The sequence below is a fragment of the Lathamus discolor genome, chromosome 3 (assembly GCF_037157495.1).
Source record: "Lathamus discolor isolate bLatDis1 chromosome 3, bLatDis1.hap1, whole genome shotgun sequence".
Taxonomy (NCBI): Eukaryota; Metazoa; Chordata; class Aves; order Psittaciformes; family Psittacidae; genus Lathamus; species Lathamus discolor.
Window position 1 is genome coordinate 77392877 of NC_088886.1, and position 18177 is coordinate 77411053.

Consider the following 18177-nt stretch of genomic DNA (forward strand, 5'->3'; position numbering starts at 1 on the left):
ACACCGGGGTAAGCCGCACGTGGAGGGAGGCAAGCGTCCCTCACAGCTCACGGGACGGGAGGACTGTGCCTGGAGGGGACCGGCCCTGGCCCCGGATGGGGCTGCGGGGCTGGGCTCCACCGAGGGGCCCCCGGGCAGCCCCCGGCGCAGGGAGCGGTGCCCGCCGGGCGGCGCTGCGGCGCCGGGGCCGGGGCCGGGGCCGGGGCCGGGGCCGGGACCGGGGCGGGCGGCGGCGCCTCCGCCCCTACCGGGTGCGGGTGGGGAGGGGCCGGGGCTGCGTCCCGCTCCGCGCCGCCTCGGCAGGGCAGCGTCTGCCGGAGGCTCAGGGGCGGGAGGTGGCTGTCTCGGCACGGCGGGCAGCGCCCTTGGGCGGCACAGGTACGGCTCCCCCGGCACCCACCCCTGCCCGCACCGCCGGACCGGGCCCCTTTGTCCTGCGGGGCTGCGGAGCGGGACGGGACCCGCGGGGTGGGTCGGAATCGGTGCTGCAGAGGGCTTGGGGTAACAGGGGTTCGGCGCCGCGTCCTTGGCAGTTAGGGGCCAGCGGTGCCGGGGTGCGGGTGCCGAGCACGGGATCCCCGGCGCGTCCTGGGCGTCCCTTCCAGGGGCAGACTGCGGGTTTGGGACGATGTATGGGCGCTGTGGCTTCGCTCAGCATCTGCTGGATGGCTGTGGGATTTAGGCGTCTTCTTGTAGGCATGAATGCTGGTGTGCACACACGCAGAGAAGGTCCGGATCTTACTCTTTAAAATAAGGATGTGTGTGTGTGTGTGCGTGCTTTTTCTGAAAAGAAAGGAACTGTGGCATCTGTTTCTTCTTGTCTGAAATAATTACCGTGTGTGCGCAGCTTTGCTTAATTCAAAAGAGCGGGCTCGAGTATGGGGAGAGGGGAGGACCGTGGGAAGAATGCTGGTAGCTGGGAACAGGGTGGTGAATTCTGCCGTCGGGTAACTCTGGGAGGAGAGACTTGAGGAAGGGCTTTCCAGGGCAGGGTCGTTGTCCCAGAGAGCTTCCCTGAGGGGGCACTTGCGGTAGCCTCCGAAATAAGACCGTCTGTGTGCGCTTATGGAGGCTGAGGCTGCCGGGATTCGGTGCAGGACATCTGCTGCCGCTGTGTTTTGGGAAGGGCATCCCTTTGTTCCTCGGAGCGGCCAGACTCCCTGTGCAACACAATGGCCATCCCGGCAGGGCCAGAGGCAGCGGGGCTGGTGGTAATGTCACAAAGCGCGTATAGGTGCAGCGTGCGTTTCTCTTGCCCATGGTACCTGTGTGCTCGTACCTCCGTGCACACGCATGGTGTTTGCTTTTTTGAGTAATTTAAACCTTTGCAGTTTCAGAGGGTGTGATTACATCAATTGCTATGTATTTAATCTGGACCGCCATCCTAAAGGACAAACATAATGTTAGTGAAATAAAGGCTAACTACTCTTAATGTTGGAGGAACTAATTAAAGCATATCCCGATCAGAAATTACCACTGGAAAATGTGTAAAGTTCAGGAAAAACGGCTGACTTTGCAATTTTTGTGTTGAATCATGAGTTTCCCATATCCGGCTGTCCTATTGTTAATTGTGAATTAAGGCTGGCAACAAGCTGCCCATCCTGGATGAATCATCACTTTGTCAAACCCTGTGTCAAAAACAAGGCTTTCCCCAAAAGCACCCAGTGTTAGGGAACAGAAATAGTCTGACCCATCTGTTAAAGTAGAGTTCAGGGCTTGGCCGCTTTTAAATGTATTAAAGGTAACGGCGTTCTTCTCTTCATATGTTTTTATTTCCAGTTGTCCTATGCCTGAGTTTGAGAGTGTCTCTAATTTAGTGCTTAAAGCAGTGTACTGCCTCTCTCTTGATTCCGCGCGAAGGTGTAATGGTTGGAGCATTCCTGTTATTCCCAGAATAACATACAGTGGTCACCACTCATGTCAGCGTTTACCATCGTTTAGCACTTACTGGCATGTTAGGTTACCACAAATTCCCTCCTGTCCTTAGGAAAGAAGATGTTTCTGAAAACACCTAGGTGGTGTTAGGGGTGTGTTTTATGTATATCTTAAAAGCTTAGTGTGGGCACTACAAACTGAGTGCTCAGCAAGGTGGAGATGAAAGAACTCCCAAAAGCATCTTAGATCACAGAAACTTGCCTTTTATTCTTTCCTTTTTTGTAAGAGGCCTGTTAAATTGTGTCTTTGGGGAGGATCTCTGAGGAAACAATGCCAGGGGACAAGTAGTTTAGTTTAGCTGTGTGTGTTGGCCCTCTCAAAAGTTGTGCAAGGCTAGATGTGATTCCCTTTGGAAGGGAAATGTACATTGCAAGCCTACTGGTGCTAATGGGGGAAGGGAAAATAAAAGTCTGGCAAATGAGAGGAGGAAGTGGGAGAGAGAAATTGGAAAATAAGCAAAGCCATTAATTTTTCCCACTGTGCACTCTTAAGAAACTGCTGGCAATATACTGGAGATGCTCTGCCTCACGGAAGTGTCATGGGCTTGCTTCACATGATCCTCTGAGATCATCTGGTTTCTCTGAGCTCTGTGGGAACAGAAATTCCTCATGTTGGAGTCTGATCTCATCTGCCTTCAGCAGCGGTACTAGCAGTGGCTTGGGAATCTGGGAGGAAGGTGAAGAAAACACAAGTGGGATCATTTGGAGAACAGCTTAGTGCTTGTGTAGGCCAATCTGGACACTGCGTTTCCTCCTTTCGCTTGCCCTATGTGGTCAGAGCTGGGACAAGCGCTAACATACCCGCCAAAGTTAAGTGCTCTGTCAGTCTGCTAAGTGTATTTAAGTGCAGCTAACGTGTCAGACCACCCTATAAATCTTACCTTACATTTCATTCATCGTTTTTACCGTGCTAATGAAGAACAAACTGAAATGGAAAATGGTGACTTGAGTGATGGTGTGCGTCAAGCCTGGGGAATTTCCTGAGTTTGATGAAAGACAAAAAGAAAGGCTTTTTTTTTTTCCTCCCTAATAGCAATGTACTTAGTCTCTTAAATTCTCAGAGCCTTCTAAGTGGCTTCTGCTGTTTGTTGGGGGAATACTGGCACAGAATGTAGGCAGGCTGCAGTGGTGATGGTCAGCCCTTGGGTCTGTAACCTGATCCACAGCTTTTTCTCTTCAACTGGGAAAGGAAGTAACAGCTCCTGTTACACCCTTATGTAACCTCCCCATTCATATCCTCAAAAAAGGAGGAAATCAGACCGCGTTTTCTGATGTATAAACTAACATCAAGGCACACTTTGTCATAAAGAAGCAGTAAAGAACAACATTAATCTTTTGTTTTGCAGGTCCTTGGGGAAAAAGGTGGAAGTAAAAGATTTTTCTTTGGCACTGGTGGGATAGTGGAAGGGGCTGCAATTCTTTGTCATATGCTGTGAAGAAGCTGTTAAGAACGATACTGGAACTGCAACAAGGGTCTTTTTATGACTCTTTCCTGGTGTGTTTGAGCATTAGTCTCAAAACATTCACCCTTTACAGCTGTGCCCCAGTTCGCTTGTAGATTGTGAAAGCTTTGATCATTTGGTTTGTATGAGTCCAGATTTTGGTGTCTGAACAAAGTGTGGAGACCAGGATCTCCTCTTTTTTTGCTGTTGGACTTAAGATCCATCTCAGGGGAGAATGGTGAGGGAAGGGGAGGTTCTCAACTCTTGCCCAGGTACTTTCACATAGATAAACTATATAAAAGAAGTATAGTAGGCGTTTCCCCTTGGAATAGGAGAAGTACCTCTGCTCAGTGAGCAAATAAAAGACGCTGTGGCCCTGTCTGGGGTTTCCAGGTTCCATACCAGGGATGCTAACTCATTTCTACAGTTTCTCATCATTTTTGCCTTTGGTTTCCTGCCAGGCTGTTTCTTTCTCTAACCAAGTGGCCTCTAGTTCTTTACTTACCTCTTAGACTTGCCCCTCATCCTCCAGAAACCGCTGGTATATCATGCTTGTTGCAATCGTACCCTGTATCTGGGAGGCAGGTAACTGTGAAATGTGTGGCTTGATCCTCAGGGCCCCACCTGGCCTGTGAGAGGCTCTTCTGGAGCAGAGCTTTTATGTCTGACCATTTCCAGTGATTCCTGCCATTTTTGGTCTTTGCTCTTTCTTTGAAGAAACCTATTGTGAAACCAAGCAGTTTATGTTGCCATTTGCTTACCTTTCTTTGAAGTAACTGTAGAGTGCTTGGAGTTGCTGATTTCAGACAAGTATATCATCCAGCTGCAATCCTAGAACCATCCAAATTGTCCTTTGCCATGAGAAGAGCTAGTGGTGTAGATTTTAGAGACAGCTGTGCAGTCTTTTCGTCTCTCTCAGCTCCTTGTTACTGGGAAATTTCCCATTTGGTGTCAGCAAGTAAACTTGTGTCAATTTCTTGCTCTATTTTAAGTCTGCTAGTGAAATCACTGTGGCGATGGAAGTGTTTGAGTGGGAAAGACCAAAGTTTAAAACTGTAGTTTCAGAGATGAAGAATTATCAAGCCCCCTTTTCAGATGCAAACTCGTCCTGTGGAGATATGTAGCAGGAATAATTGACTCCAGAGTCAGGATCCTTTCCAGTGGAAAACATATGCACACACAAATAACACACACTAATGCTCCAGCCTTTGGGATGAAAACAATCAAGAGGTGGCCTCTAGCCTAAGCATCCAGATTTAACATTTCAGCAAACAAGCTGAAGGCCCAGGAGAAGGGATCCAAATATCCAGAGTCCCGAGGAGTGAGAAACATTTACTGTCACAAAGATTTTCTCCTTTGCAGGGGTGGGTGTACCATGGGGTTTCGGTAATTGCCTTGTCCCCAGCATTGTGCTGCACTGTCTCAGAATTGCTTTGGTGTGGGTGTACTAATAAACTTTGCCTTGTTCTCCATGTCTTGTAGAGGCAGCAGTCCTTACGAGAGTCTTGTACTAGCAGAAATCCTTATGTTGTTGGGCAAGAGGATGATGGAAAGGAAAGATACCAGGAAGAAAGAAAAAGCATATAGGAAGATGAAAAAGAGGAGATATGAGGAATAGATGCTGAGTAACAGAAGGGTTGGTGGGTGCTCTACTGTCAGCATTACATGCTGTAGATTTCTTTATTTTCTAAATACAGGCAGCAAGAAGAGACTCACTTTTCCCTGCTGTCAGCAGAAAACAGTTTTTAAAAGTTTGTGACCACAGCCTGGTCAGTGTTGGTACAAGTTTCCTGGGCCCACAAGTATCCCCTGTGTGCGAGTTCTCCAGATTGTCACTTTCTGCTTAGCTTTTTCTGTAATTTTCCATAATTTGTGTAGTTTGTGTGCTCTAATGTGCTACTGGGGGTACTTTGAATTAGGTTTAAGAGTAACTAAACTGCAGGATTTACTATAATGGAAAGAGGTAGCGAGCAGTCGCATCCCAAAGTGTTTCTGCTCTTTCATATATGTTTTCTTTATGGAGTCTGTTCTTTCTCATGTCTACAAGAGCATAGTGGTGGTTAGATATGTTTGTAAAGACTTGGCCTTAAGGCAACCAGTTTATGCACAGTGAAGCATATGTAAAGTCCTGATACTGTAGTTTAATCTTTTCTACTGACCTTTGAAAACCTGCACCTCAGAAGTGAAATGAGGAAACTGCTGGGTGAGGAAGTGTTGAATTCTGTGCCTTGGGAAAGCACAAGCAAAGAAGTTGCACTTACTCACTGTATTTTAATGCCTTTGTGTTAAAACCATTTGTAGGACAGTTGAGGGTGTCCTTTTAGATCAAAGAGGTATCCTCAAAGTCCTTATTGCATAAGGACTCTTTGGATGGCACTGTAATGAAATTAGTTCTTTTAAGAAGAGCTGTTGAAGGGAGTGAAGTTGGTATAAACCCTCTCCATTGTTCTTCTGCAGAAGCAAATAAGCAGTTTAACAGAGAGGCACTGGTGACCCTGTGTGAGAGATGAAGAGGTGCTATTTCTTCTGGGAGCAGTTAACTGTCCATCAAATAGCTTTGTTAGAGCTTTGAGTTTGAGGGTGAAGAAAAAAGCTTTTTCTGGCAGAGCTCATGCTTACCTGATTATGAAAGGAGGAGTATCTGGGATAACTTGCAGCAGGAATACCAGCTGCTCTACCTTTTCAAGAGAGGCTTGGAGAGGTGAGAAGGAAGATGGAAGGGTTGAAAAGCAGACTATTTCTGGGAGTAGTTAAACCTACAAGGTAAACAAGTTAAACCTACAGCTAAACCAGTAACCAGCTGGTTACTTGAGTGTCTGGAAACCCTTCCTAGTTTTCACACGAGTCTGTGACTGGTAGACCAGTCAGGCTTAGTTGTTCAGGGTAAGCTAGGGAAGTGCTGATTTCAGGTGAAACTGGAGAAGGAAAAAGAGTAGTGGAGGGGGTGAAAATGAAAATTAATCCCTTTCTTTCTGAAGGAATATTCCTGGTTGTGGTGAAGAAATATCGCTACCATGATGTACCAGGAGTTGTCTGGACCGGCTTGGTTAACCCTGCTCAGCAAAGCTGGGCTCAAATAGGAGTAGGAGCAGAAAAGAACTATTGGGGTAGTCAAGGGGATGGGGAAACCACCATTAGGAAAAGGAGCAATACTGGCTGTGCTTTATTCAGAATGAGCACTATAAGATGATCCGCTCTAAATATTTTCCTATGAGGGAGAAAACACATTTAAATTTAAAACCAAACCAAAACCTCAGTAGCGTTAGCACAAGGAACAAGAAGTGGATATTAGCTGACCATGAGTAAATGTAGGATACACTGCCGGAACTATTTCTCATGAAGCGTTAGAAGGCTGAAAAATCTCACTCTGGAGTAGTGCAGTATAGTAGTCATGATTGCATGATACAGTGGTTTTGGCTTGGGTCTCGGACATGCAGAACAGATATAGCTACTATTGCCATTGTTCACAGTTTGAGAGGCTGCAGGAGTTAAAAGGACTCTCGAGATTACCTTCAGTGATCAAAGAGTGCAAGGCTGTGTTAAAACAAAGTTCATTCCAGGAGAACATTTTCTGGCAAGCAAGGGTAGAACTGGAGCTCCTCGTACCTAACAGATTTCTGACACAGGGAAAGCTTGCCTGTATCTGATGTGAACAGATCTTTTTGCATCTTAAACCTGCCAGGTCATAGTTCTTACTGAAACAAAGTGAGGAAAACTCAGTACCTGTAAGTGTATGTTGAATTTGTCTGCTGTGAGATGGGCTTTTTTGCCTTCTGTGGGAGGGAGCTGCTTTCTACTGATGTTTTATGAAGGTGTCCCTCTCTAAATGTGTGAAGTGTTACCATTTCATTTGGAAATGCCTCTGTTTATCATGCTAGATGTTAATAAAAACACTGTCTGCTGGCTTCTAACTTTGTGGACATCTGGACAGGAGTGGCTCCTGTGTGTTGAAATGCAGCCTCTTGAATTGCTCCCTTTATCTGAGATATCTCTTAATAAGAGATACACAAAAATAGCTGGAGATACCTTAAATTAAAAATTGATGAGTTTTAGCCTAGGATTTCAGGAGTCCTACTGAAAATGACTGTTAAGAATGGAAATCACAAAACTGTGGATACATCTCAACACTTAAGCAAACATGTCTAAACAGAACATGTAATTTATCTAAGTCTCCTCTGCCCTTTAATAGATGCTTTTTTAGCTTGGGCTTGGGGCACGTACTGCTTCTTCTTCCTGCAACGCTTCCATCCAATTTTTTTTATTCTCCCTCCCCTTCATTAAAAATGGTGGTGTTTTGCTGAAGAGAAATTGATGTGCAGAATAGACAGCGATAGCAAATGGTAGATAGGGTGAAACCTTGCACTGTTCTGTTACCCTGGCAGCTAGTCCAGGGAGTAGTGGGACTAATCGAATCTGACTTCCCGCAGGTTTTTCTCTTGTGACAGATTGACTTGCAAAGAAGCAATAATTTACATTTGAAGCTTTTCTGCAGCTAGGGAATTTTGTGGAGCTGTTCTTCTGCAATGGCTCTGTGGTACTTAATAACTGGTTTGCTATCCTTGCAACCCGCGTCTCTGATGGGATGCTTACGCTCAGATCTCCCCCCCTGCCTGCTTTTATGTGTGGAGAATTAGGCAATCTGTTGTCCTTTACTCCCCTGTCCTTTGAATGAAATTCAGCATTAGGCATGTATGAGTGTAGACATGGAGACCAAGACATGTACACCCAGTATGATTTGTCTTGTTTTTATAAAACGCTAGGCTATAGACATACTAAAAATATGTACAGATATTACAGGGAGCCCATCAGTGAGATTTCCAGGAGAGGGAAATTGCAACAGGCACCATTTGGGTGGTGTTCGAGTGACTTCTTTTCCTCTGTCTTAAATGGAAAAGGAAAATGAAGGTGACAGTGTTTTCAGCCAGGTAAATTTTAGCTTCACCCAGATTTTTACTGCTTGGAACGGAATATGGGTGCATAGAAACTTGGACCTTGCTCTGTGGGTAATTCCATGAGTGTGATGATGGTGCCAGCTGCTCTAGGAATTAGAGGTATACTCAGTTATCATGGGTGGCTTGATGGTGGATAGATAGGGGCACCAATGCCTCTTCTGGGATCTGGTTTTCCTGATGCTCTGATTAGCTTTGCGTTGTCTGTGCCCGGTTTTAAGTCTGGTTCAGTGACTGCCATGGGGACATTCTGTGACTGTTTTTCCTTCTGCTGTTGACAGCTGAGTGAAGCTGCAGTGTTACCTGTTCTGTTCTTTCATAGTCTGCATATCTCCAAGGCTGATCACTGACTGCTTAACAGGCAATGCACAGAAGTATTTGAGGAGAAAATTAGCATGTACTGTAGTATTTTAACCCTGTAGTATCAAGACATCTCTTTATACCCACTTTACTGATGCCACATAAATTGATGTTCACTTCAGTTGCCCTGCTGCAAGCAGATTTCTTTCGGCTATGTCAGGGATACGTGGTTTATGTGCTGTCTGAAGGAAAGCAAGCCTTGCTCTCTGCTCACATGCTTGTGGGGATGGGAAGGTAAAAATCCTATTATAATAAGAGTATAAATAAAAGATCTAGCTTGCAGCTGATTGCTGGATGGCTCCCAGAGGAGTGAAGCCTCAGTTGAAAGAAATGTTTAGACTTTGTGAGGGCTGGTTGGTTTTAAGTGGTGTTTTGTGAGGTTCTGCTATCAGGGCTCTTTTGAACACAGGCTCTGGTGTGGTAGCAAGCTACTGGTGTGTGACATATAACAAACAGAGAAGATTCCCCCAAAACAAATAAGTGCTACCTTGGTTTTTGTGCCCCTGTTCTGCAAGAACTATGCAAACAACCTTTGGATTGGGCTGGATCCCCCAAAATTGGCAGAAAACTTAAGCGGCAGCTTGAAAGATGAAGGTAATGAGTTTAAAAGGGCAACCCCTGCTTAGTGGAGTTGGGATATCCAGTAGTAAAAGCTAATTTTTGTGGGTATTTTGTTGTTTTTCTTTAATTTTTATTTTTTTGAAAGAATGAAGGTGTTTTCTTTGTGTTCGTGTTCTGTACTGCCAAAAAGTCATGTCTGAAGAGCACTCTCAGTCTTTGGTTTAGGGGAAGAAGGCAGGACCTTTGACAACTTCTGGTTTTGCAGTCACGTTTTGCTCCTTGTTTTCAAAAAGATTCCAGAGAATCTTAGCAAGGTATGTGCCAAAAAGAGACCCCCCTCTTACTGCTGAGTGATTCATCCCTGTCTGTAAATGGGGACCTGGGATGGCCATAAAGCTCTGTGGTTAGGCAATGACTAAGAAAAGCCTAAAAGTAAGAAACCACCGTGGATCCTGTTTCTGCTGAAGTCAGTGGGAATTTAACCAGAATTTTGGATTGCAAACAGCCTTGTTAGTGAAGACCTATTGCCGGATGCATTGAGGCCGCCCAACGTGTTCTCCCCATTAAACAGAAGTAATTTTTAAAACAGAAAAGAAAAAAGGAAAAAAGCTAATCAGGCTCCATCAGAAAAGGCTTATCCACATCTCTAATCTTTGAAGCCTTCCAATAGAAGCCAAAACATAAAGGAATTTTTGCAGGTAAAAAATGGAGTATCAAACGTCTTTTAATGATTTTAAGGCTGTATTTTAGCAGGTGCCTTAGCACTGGTGAAGGACCCAGATGTTTTCCCCCATGCGTGGCTGTATGACTGACCTAGATGAGGTAGAGCAAGGCTGCAGGTTGATTTAGGAAATAGATCAACCCCTGAGCGCAATTACTGGTGGCAGTTACTCTGTTGTGGTTGCAAAATAATTACTAGAAGTAATTTGAAAACCTGTACTGCTGGGATTATAAAGCAGAAACAGTAGAATAGATACGCCCCACGGTGTGTTACAGCAGGTAATATCCATGCTAATGTTATTCCAACTGGTATGCAAAAGTAGTGGAAAATAGCCTTAGAGAAATGCAAACACAGCTTCTCACTCCTTTTGCCCATGCTCATCAATTAGTCTTTTATTAGGGAGGAGGAGAAGGGTGAAGCTGTATCTCCTATATGCATGGCTCAGGTTATTTTGGCTTTGCAGTGAGGTACCATGCACCTTTTATGTGATATGAGAGTGGTGCATAGTCTCGTCATGAAGGATATGAACAGAGACATGGAATAAGCATATCACTTTTTGGGGGTTAATGACAATTAATTACTGCTTAATGGAGATTGTAACCAAATTGATGTGAAAATAAGAAACCCAGCCAAAACTCCCAACAAACCGCCCCCCGCAAACCAACCCCAAAATACTCTCCCCCTTAACAAACCCAAAAAAAACACTCAAAAAACAGCCACAGAAGCTCTCCCCTCTGCATTTATAAAGACAAGAGCCCTGCTAATGAAGAAAACTTCAGCCGCTGTTTATGTCAGTAGGAGATAATGTCCCAGAGAACAGTTTGTACACGTCCTAGTGAAATCTAATTATTACGCTATTGGTTATTCTAAACTGCTGCTAAGCCTCTGTTGTTAAACTACTAAAAGATGACATTGCTTCATGTGGTTGCAGCTGTTTGCTGAGCAGTACTTTAAGTGGACTGTTTCTTTCTTGAAAATTAACAGATCTTTAGCTAAATGTGTGGCATTGGGTAGCAAGAGCCAGCGGAGCATTTGTTCCTGCTATGGAATTCTGCCGGACAAATCTTCTGTCATCTGAATTGCAGTCAGTGGTGCACAACTGTCCTAATCTGATATTGCCGTTCCCATTTAGCTGATGCTGAATGCAAACATTCCTGAAGTCCAATACAAATATAGTCCATAATGCCACATTTTCATGTGAAATTCACCGAAGCTGTTTGTTGTGAAATACTCAAGGAATCTAGTGCATGTTCAGTGCCTACAGAAAATAAAGAGAAGTTGCACAAGGCTCTCAAATAATACTGATTGCTTGGTAGGTAAGATGTGAGAAACGTTGTCTAATTCAAAGCCCCAAATAATAAACCTTTTCATATTGGAAAACACTGTTTCGTTCAGTAGGACTGTGGGAGCAAAAGGAATTCAGAAGATATTCAGACATTGGCCTTTCCAAAGGGAAAGATGGAGATTCAGAGGAAGCATTTTAGTTCTTTAAGCTGTTGCAGTATCTATTAACATTCCTTCCTGAAATCTGTCTCTCAGGTGTCTCAAGTCCACATTCTTGCAGGAAGAAATCATAAATTGTAACACTGTGCTGCTTTATGGTACTTGTTTCTTCACCACGTTGATGGTGACAGGGCAACATCTGTGAGCTGGGCAGGAGGGTGCAGGTGTTTCTAGCAGCCAGCAGACAGGAAATGCCCGGTACCTTGCTCCCCTGTAGCATCCAAAGACTAAAATGTTAGGGGGTCTGGAGGGAAAGCAATATTTCCTTTGGATGATATCAATGTTTTTTCATACGTGCTGATGTAGGGAAATCTAGCCGTGTGTGAAAAGGGCACTGTAATAGCTCAGCTGCACGAAGGTGTTTCCTATGAACTTGCACCTTCTGTGCATCAGTCAGAGGCCAGTGATGTGTGGAGTTTGCTAGGCAGCAGAAGAGGATGAATCTAAACCCTGCCTCTTGTTAAATTTGTATTTAAGCTTGCCATGAGTGGTACAGGATGGCTGTAGTCCCTTTTGCTTTTGTTTGGTTCAGGTAATGACAGGCCCTTCCTAGCTGCTTTTTTGCAGCAGTGGCCTGACAGTGTCTCCGCTCTGTGTGGGTTGATCGCTCCCTGACAGAGAAAAAGGGGAGTGAGTGGGCAAGCATAATTATAGACTGCTGGGGGCTCGGGATCAGACCTGGAACATGGAATCAGTTTGAAGTCTGCTATTGATTTACTGATGGTGCAAGTTGTCGCTGTCAACTCTTAGCAAAGAAAAAGGTGGTTATTTTCTACAACGAGTTGGTGGTAGTGAAACAAAAGGCTTTTTTGTTTGTTTGTTTTTAATAGTCAAAGCTCGAAGCATATATTGGGTACATCTGTTGTGTCAATTTTGGTGGTAGGGAAATTGCCCTTTTGCTACAATGCCACAAAAGAAAAACAAGCTACCTCTGCAGTGAGTGGTAATTCCAGTGGAGCAAATGCAAACGTGTGCTAAGGACTGCACATCTGTAGGAAGCTGCTGACAGTTGTTGCTGTTTTACTGTATGAGGCTGTTGTGGAAAACCTTGGACAATTCTCTAACATGCTGTATGCCAATAATGGGGTATTACTTCATTTCCCCCTTAGAGAATGTGGGAACTTAATTGTACAAGGCTTTTGGGGTTTTGACTATTCTCTGTGTCATCTTCTATTTATAGTTTTCGTTAGCTCTTGTTTCAGGTTGGCCAATGGTAAGACTGCTCTGGCTGTGGAATAGTGGAATTGTTAATTTGCCATCCTTGTGGCTAAGAGGAACAAGAAGGTTTTAGATCTAACTGACCTATCTGAATGGCAGTCCCGGGCCTTGCAAGTAGTAGATACAACAGTCTGTATTTCAAAATGCTATGTGTAGCGTGGGAGCGTGTGGATAAAAGCATTTTACAGACTTAGCATGCTCCTCCTGAGCATGTTGTCCAACATAAAAACAGATCAAGCTGTGAAAGATTGCTGAATAATATGTTTTCATTTTTCTGAGAATGGAAATGTGTTGAAAGTTTTCTCACTCCATTGAATTAATGCCCAGATAGGAGACCAAAGTGAGGAAGAACAGATTTGACAAATGGAGAACAGGGAGATGTTCTGAAATGCTGCCGATGTTTGCTTTGGGGATAAGAAGGGTAAATGTGGGAGAAGGCTTAAGTGGGTGTGGGAGAGATCAGGGAATGTTTGAGGAAGAATATGACTGGCAGACTGCAAGCGTTGCAAGAATTTTGGGATTTTTGCTGAGCTAACTTGTTGCTATATTAATAATTTGCAGCTGCTAGCTTTATACAGCACTTGTTTTCCTTGATGTCAACAGAATGAGATGTCGCAGTCACAAAAGCAAGGTAGTAGGTAAATCGGGGGAGTACTACTTATATTTTGAGGCTATTCTTTATTGACTTTCCAGTTCAAAATTACAGAAGAGTTCAAATGGAGCCTCACAGCCGTACCTCCATCCACCTTCCCCTATTCAGCAGTCTTCGTTTGAAAATCACTGAAGTTGTCCTTGTTTTAAAGGACAAAGCCCATTCTAGTTGTTTCCTCGAACCTGATTTCCTGTTTGCCAGTGTTTGCTTTCTCACCAGCACAGCTGTGGTTTCAGTCCTTACTGATCTCTAATGCACTGGGAGCATGTTTTGGTCCCATTCCTCTCATACTTCTGGTTCTTGAAATGATTCATGAGAAACATTCATCTTTTTAAAGGTGCACGGATACAAGCATAGGTAGAAGCTGCTTACTTTTATGTCCTATTCTCCAAATGGCGGTGATCACGTTGTCACCAGCACTGGTGGGAAAGGATTTCCAGCTGCAAGGCATCCTTGAATATATGGCAAATACAAATACTTGGACATTGATTTGGATTCAGTTTCTAAGCTTATTGACGTATTGCTAAAATCGTGGCTGAAGTTTAGCCTTGCAATGTAGCAAGGGTTTGATTTTTATTTTTTTCCAGTAGTGCTGTTTTTTTGAGGGTTTTTTTAACAGCTACTTTTAAAATTGTTATTTGCTGTTTTGAAAGTGCTGTATATATTCACCTGATAATACTTCTAAGAGATGACATTCAGTTATTGATTAAATTACATCTAGTTGCTTAATGTATGTTTAAACATGGTTGGCTTTTCTTAACAGTGCTCTTTTTCCCACTTGTTAGCTCAGGTAGACCTTCAAATTATCCCACAAGTTTGCTGGATTTCCCTTTGCTGTTTGCTAAGCCAGAGCAGGGATCGTGCTTGCATTCATAGCCCAAAGTGGGGGCTAACAGCAGTGGTATGGCAGAATACTCTTAAATCGTGCGTCAGTGTATGAGGCAGTCTTTAATGAATATCTTGCAACGGCTAAGCTATTGCAAATATCAGTGTTAAATGAGGTGTCTAGGCATATTGTGAGCTATGTTTCTAATATTTTCTAGCTTGCAAGTTAATGGAAATATTTCAACCATAGTATAATGTTAAATTATTGTGGAAAAAAAGCAAATTGAAAATTAACCTTTGACCATAAAATGGAACTTTTCAAATGAATTGGTAAATTAATATTTGTATACAACTTTCTGATCCAGCTTTTAGTAGTAGCTGTAGTGTCTTTGTGCACCTCTTCTGCAAAATGTGCCTCTGAATGTTGGAATACATTAATGTTCTTGATGGGTTTGGCTGCTCAAGGTCTTGAAATTCCCAAGCAGTGATGCATGAAGTGTGGTAGGTGGTATGCAATTTCACAGTGGTAGATGAGGTATACTACTTAGAACTTAAATTTTAGGTTGAAATTGCCCATATTAGGATTTTTATGTTGTCTCTTTTTTTGTTTGTTTTTGGCTACAAACCCAATATTTAATAAGTTCCATACTTAAGAAGGAGCCTTCAAAATTTTTTTGAGCTTTAGTTGGTGTATAGGAAGTAATTAGGTCATTGAAACAAGACCAGTAGTTTAAAGAATGTGTCTTAATGGGATGCAGAAGTTGAAGATACCTCTGAAAAGATTTTGTGAATATTTAAAATTTTTTTTTGGTGAACTTTTAAAAGTATCTTTCTCTGCAAAAAATATTTGTGCAGTGTTTTTGTTTAAAATAAAAGCTCCCTTGTTTGTTTAGCAGAGTTGACTCAGCTTTCGTTGGTTACCATAGTTCAGCACTGTTTTTGCATTTCCATGTGAATTTCTAGTAATTCCCAGGCTTGGTTCGGGTTTGGGGGGTCTTGTTGTATCACTTCCATTAGCTGCCTGTGGAGCTGTGCTTCTCTTCATTGAATTTGGAAAAGCATCAAACACAACTTAAGTCTTGACCTCATATCTCTCAAATGCCACTCACTGCTCAAAAAATGAAATAACATGTAGTAAAGCGGTGCCTGTGGACAGAAGCAAGAGATAAAAGGCTTTGCTTTTTTGAAATTAGTTATGTGATGGGTAGCTACTATGGCAAGTTAAGGCTGATTGTATGAGGTATTTTTAAGGTGCTTTGAGAAATAAGAACAAATATTTAGAATTAAGGTAATGCTGCAGTGATAGGGGGAGAGGGGACAGCCTGATAACATTTCATAGCTGGGAGGTTGCAGCTGACTGGTGAAGTTCTGCTGTTGTTCTGTGTAGCTGTGTGGTAGCTGGCTCTTGGTTTTGGTTGTCAACAAAGTTGTTCTTTCATCTGTGGTTCCCCATTTGCAGGCCACCAGTGCTAATACAGCCATTTTTCAGTCTTGTCGTGAAAGCTGAAAGCAGTAACTGTGCGCCTGGAGTCCTTGAGGAGCTTTGTTAACCCTCCCTAGCCTTTGGACTGGGAGGATAAAAGGCTGGGAGGATCAAATAGGTGTTAAATTTTGGCCTGACCTTGACTTCTTTGGCTGAATTACGTCCTTGGTGACTTTATTTGATCCTGGTCCCCTGTTTAAGCCCAGCTTCCTTTTGCTACTCCAGTTATAGTGATGCAGAATCTCCACCTGTCACTGGATTGTTGGTGCCCAACAAAAATGCTCCCTTAAGCAATAAAATTAAAAATAAATCTACAACTTGTGTCTGGTTAGGAAATGAAGTCGTTTGGTAGCCTCGCGTAACCAAGAGCAGTAGTGTACTGGAATTTAGGCACTCCTACTGTACAGGGTTTATGAATTACGATAAAAGAGTGTGGATTTTGTCTCTGAGTGGGTTCACTTGGTTTCCATGTAAAACTTGATAGAGTTGGAGAAAATCAAGTAAGGGTGAGAAAGAAATTCAAATTAGGGCATTGAGAAATCTAAACCCTAACTTGGTAAACTGGAGATGTTGATGAAGCTTTTGATAAAACTTGGGTTTGTGTACACTTGAACACTGTAATGACGTGGTCCAAAAAATCTGGATGTGGTGCCCACTGAAATCTTCGTTCCTGTTTCTTGAGGTTTCATATTTAATGTGTAATAGATCAGAAGGCGTTGTTGACTCTTAGAAGTTAAAGTTTTGGAATTTTGTGTACTATCTGGGTAGATTGAATGACTTTGCGAACGTTCCTTGGAAAAATTATTTCAAAGTAGTGTCATTCAATGGGTTTTTCACTTGTATTCCTCAAACAGTGTTACTGGATAATGCCTGTGAATAATTAGAATAATTTTGAGCTAACTTCGCTCTTTGTCTTTTTCTTGTTTCTTTGCAGGAGAAAATGGCCAAAATGGAGGTCAAGACATCACTTTTAGATGACATGATAGGGGTGGGAGATATGGTTCTTTTAGAGCCGCTTAATGAAGATTCGTTCATCAATAATCTGAAAAAGCGCTTTGACCACAATGAAGTATATGTGAGTATATGTTAACAAATAGCATCCTGTGAACAGCTATGTTGTAATTATTAAAATATGTGTTTGTTTATAAGGATACACATAGACTGAATGTCTGAACATAATCTATTATATTAGGGACATTTTTAACCTTTCTTCTGCTGCAGTCTTTCCTGTGCTGTATTGTTTGCATTTGATCTTTTCCATCCGGGATATTTTTTCTTTTTCCCCTTGCACAATGTGGTGCACCTCTGATTTTCATAAAAACCAGTTCCAGAACTGATGATGACAGTAACTTTGATAGTCCTATTGTCGGGGGACGTCGCAGTTACAAATAATTCACTTTACAGGGAAGGCACTTCCAGGATGTTAGAGCAGGTTGATGTTGAAACAATACATGTTTGGAATATGTTTGAGCTAGCTTATAAGTTTCCTGCTATCATGGACTTTAAAAAAAAAAAAGTGTTTATTAGAATGGTTGGACTTTAAAGTAGAAACAGTGATCTTGGATATATGTGGAAGTAATCAAAATCTTCAGGCATATTAACCTAGGAGTGACGATAAGTAGGAGAGATGTTGTGAGCTGACAGTTGAAACACGGGCAGGGAATGAAGACACAAACTAATTCCAGTGAAGCCTTTAATTTCCTGCTTCATCTTTGTTCCATTTTTTGTTAAAATGTCCTCAGTATTGCATCTGTTGTACTGCTGAGGCTGTGAGAACTTGATGATTTGTAGAGACTTCCAAGACTGCTGGTGGAAGATAAGTCTTTTAAGAGTAAAGTTAAAATAGTTAAGCCAAAACATAGCTATGATCTCTCTGCAAGTGATTGTCTGCAGCTTACTACAATCAAATACATGTGTTCTGTACTTAATTATAACTTAGTCCTCCCCCCCTTTTAATTTTCAGTGTGTCTATATTTTTCCTTCATGCTAAGCATTTGAACCTTCGTGGCTTCATTATACTTTCCCATCTTCCAGAATGGGAGGACTGTGTCATTTTTGTTTACTACTTCTGCCCCTCAGTTATAGTCTGTGCTTTTGTATTTCTGCTGTTCATGGTTTGCTTTGTCTTTCTGCTGGAGTAATGTTCCCTTTCTGTAGGTGTTAGCTTGGTAATGTGCAGTTACGTCTATCGGCTGTTATATCACTCCACCTCCTTAAGTTTGGGCTGACAATTTAAAATAAGGCAAGGACTCTCACTAGCCATTAAAACCTTGCTGGAGAAGATACCAAAATGATCTGTATTTGTAAAGTTTGCTTCCATAATGGTTAAAAACCCAACATATTGGTACCTGTGAGAGTTACATTTCCAAACATTTGTGTCTTAGATTTTCCTTGTGGCTTGAAGATGTTGTCTGGTGCCCCTTGATAACCCCTGGGTGTTCATACAGGCAGGTAGATACCAGGGTCCCCTGCTGCTCTTTTGTCTTGCTTTTGGCAAGTCCTCCATCGTCAATAGCTGCAGTGGCTTCC

The 18177-nt window shown here is 42.9% G+C and overlaps 1 protein-coding gene across 4 annotated transcripts in view; it reads left to right on the plus strand.

Annotated features, from left to right (window-relative positions):
• The window catches only part of MYO1B (myosin IB), a 125542-nt gene that overhangs the window by 10086 nt on the left and 97279 nt on the right, over nucleotides 1–18177 (plus strand). For 2 of the 4 annotated variants that reach the window (XM_065669944.1, XM_065669945.1), the window contains exons 1-2: nucleotides 297–378; nucleotides 16583–16723. In XM_065669944.1, the coding sequence (XP_065526016.1) occupies nucleotides 16589–16723 (135 nt within the window). In that variant the 5' untranslated portion in view covers nucleotides 297–378; nucleotides 16583–16588. Of the gene's footprint in view, nucleotides 1–271; nucleotides 379–16582; nucleotides 16724–18177 lie in introns of those variants that run through there. The other 2 variants (XM_065669947.1, XM_065669943.1) reach the window with 2 other exon arrangements.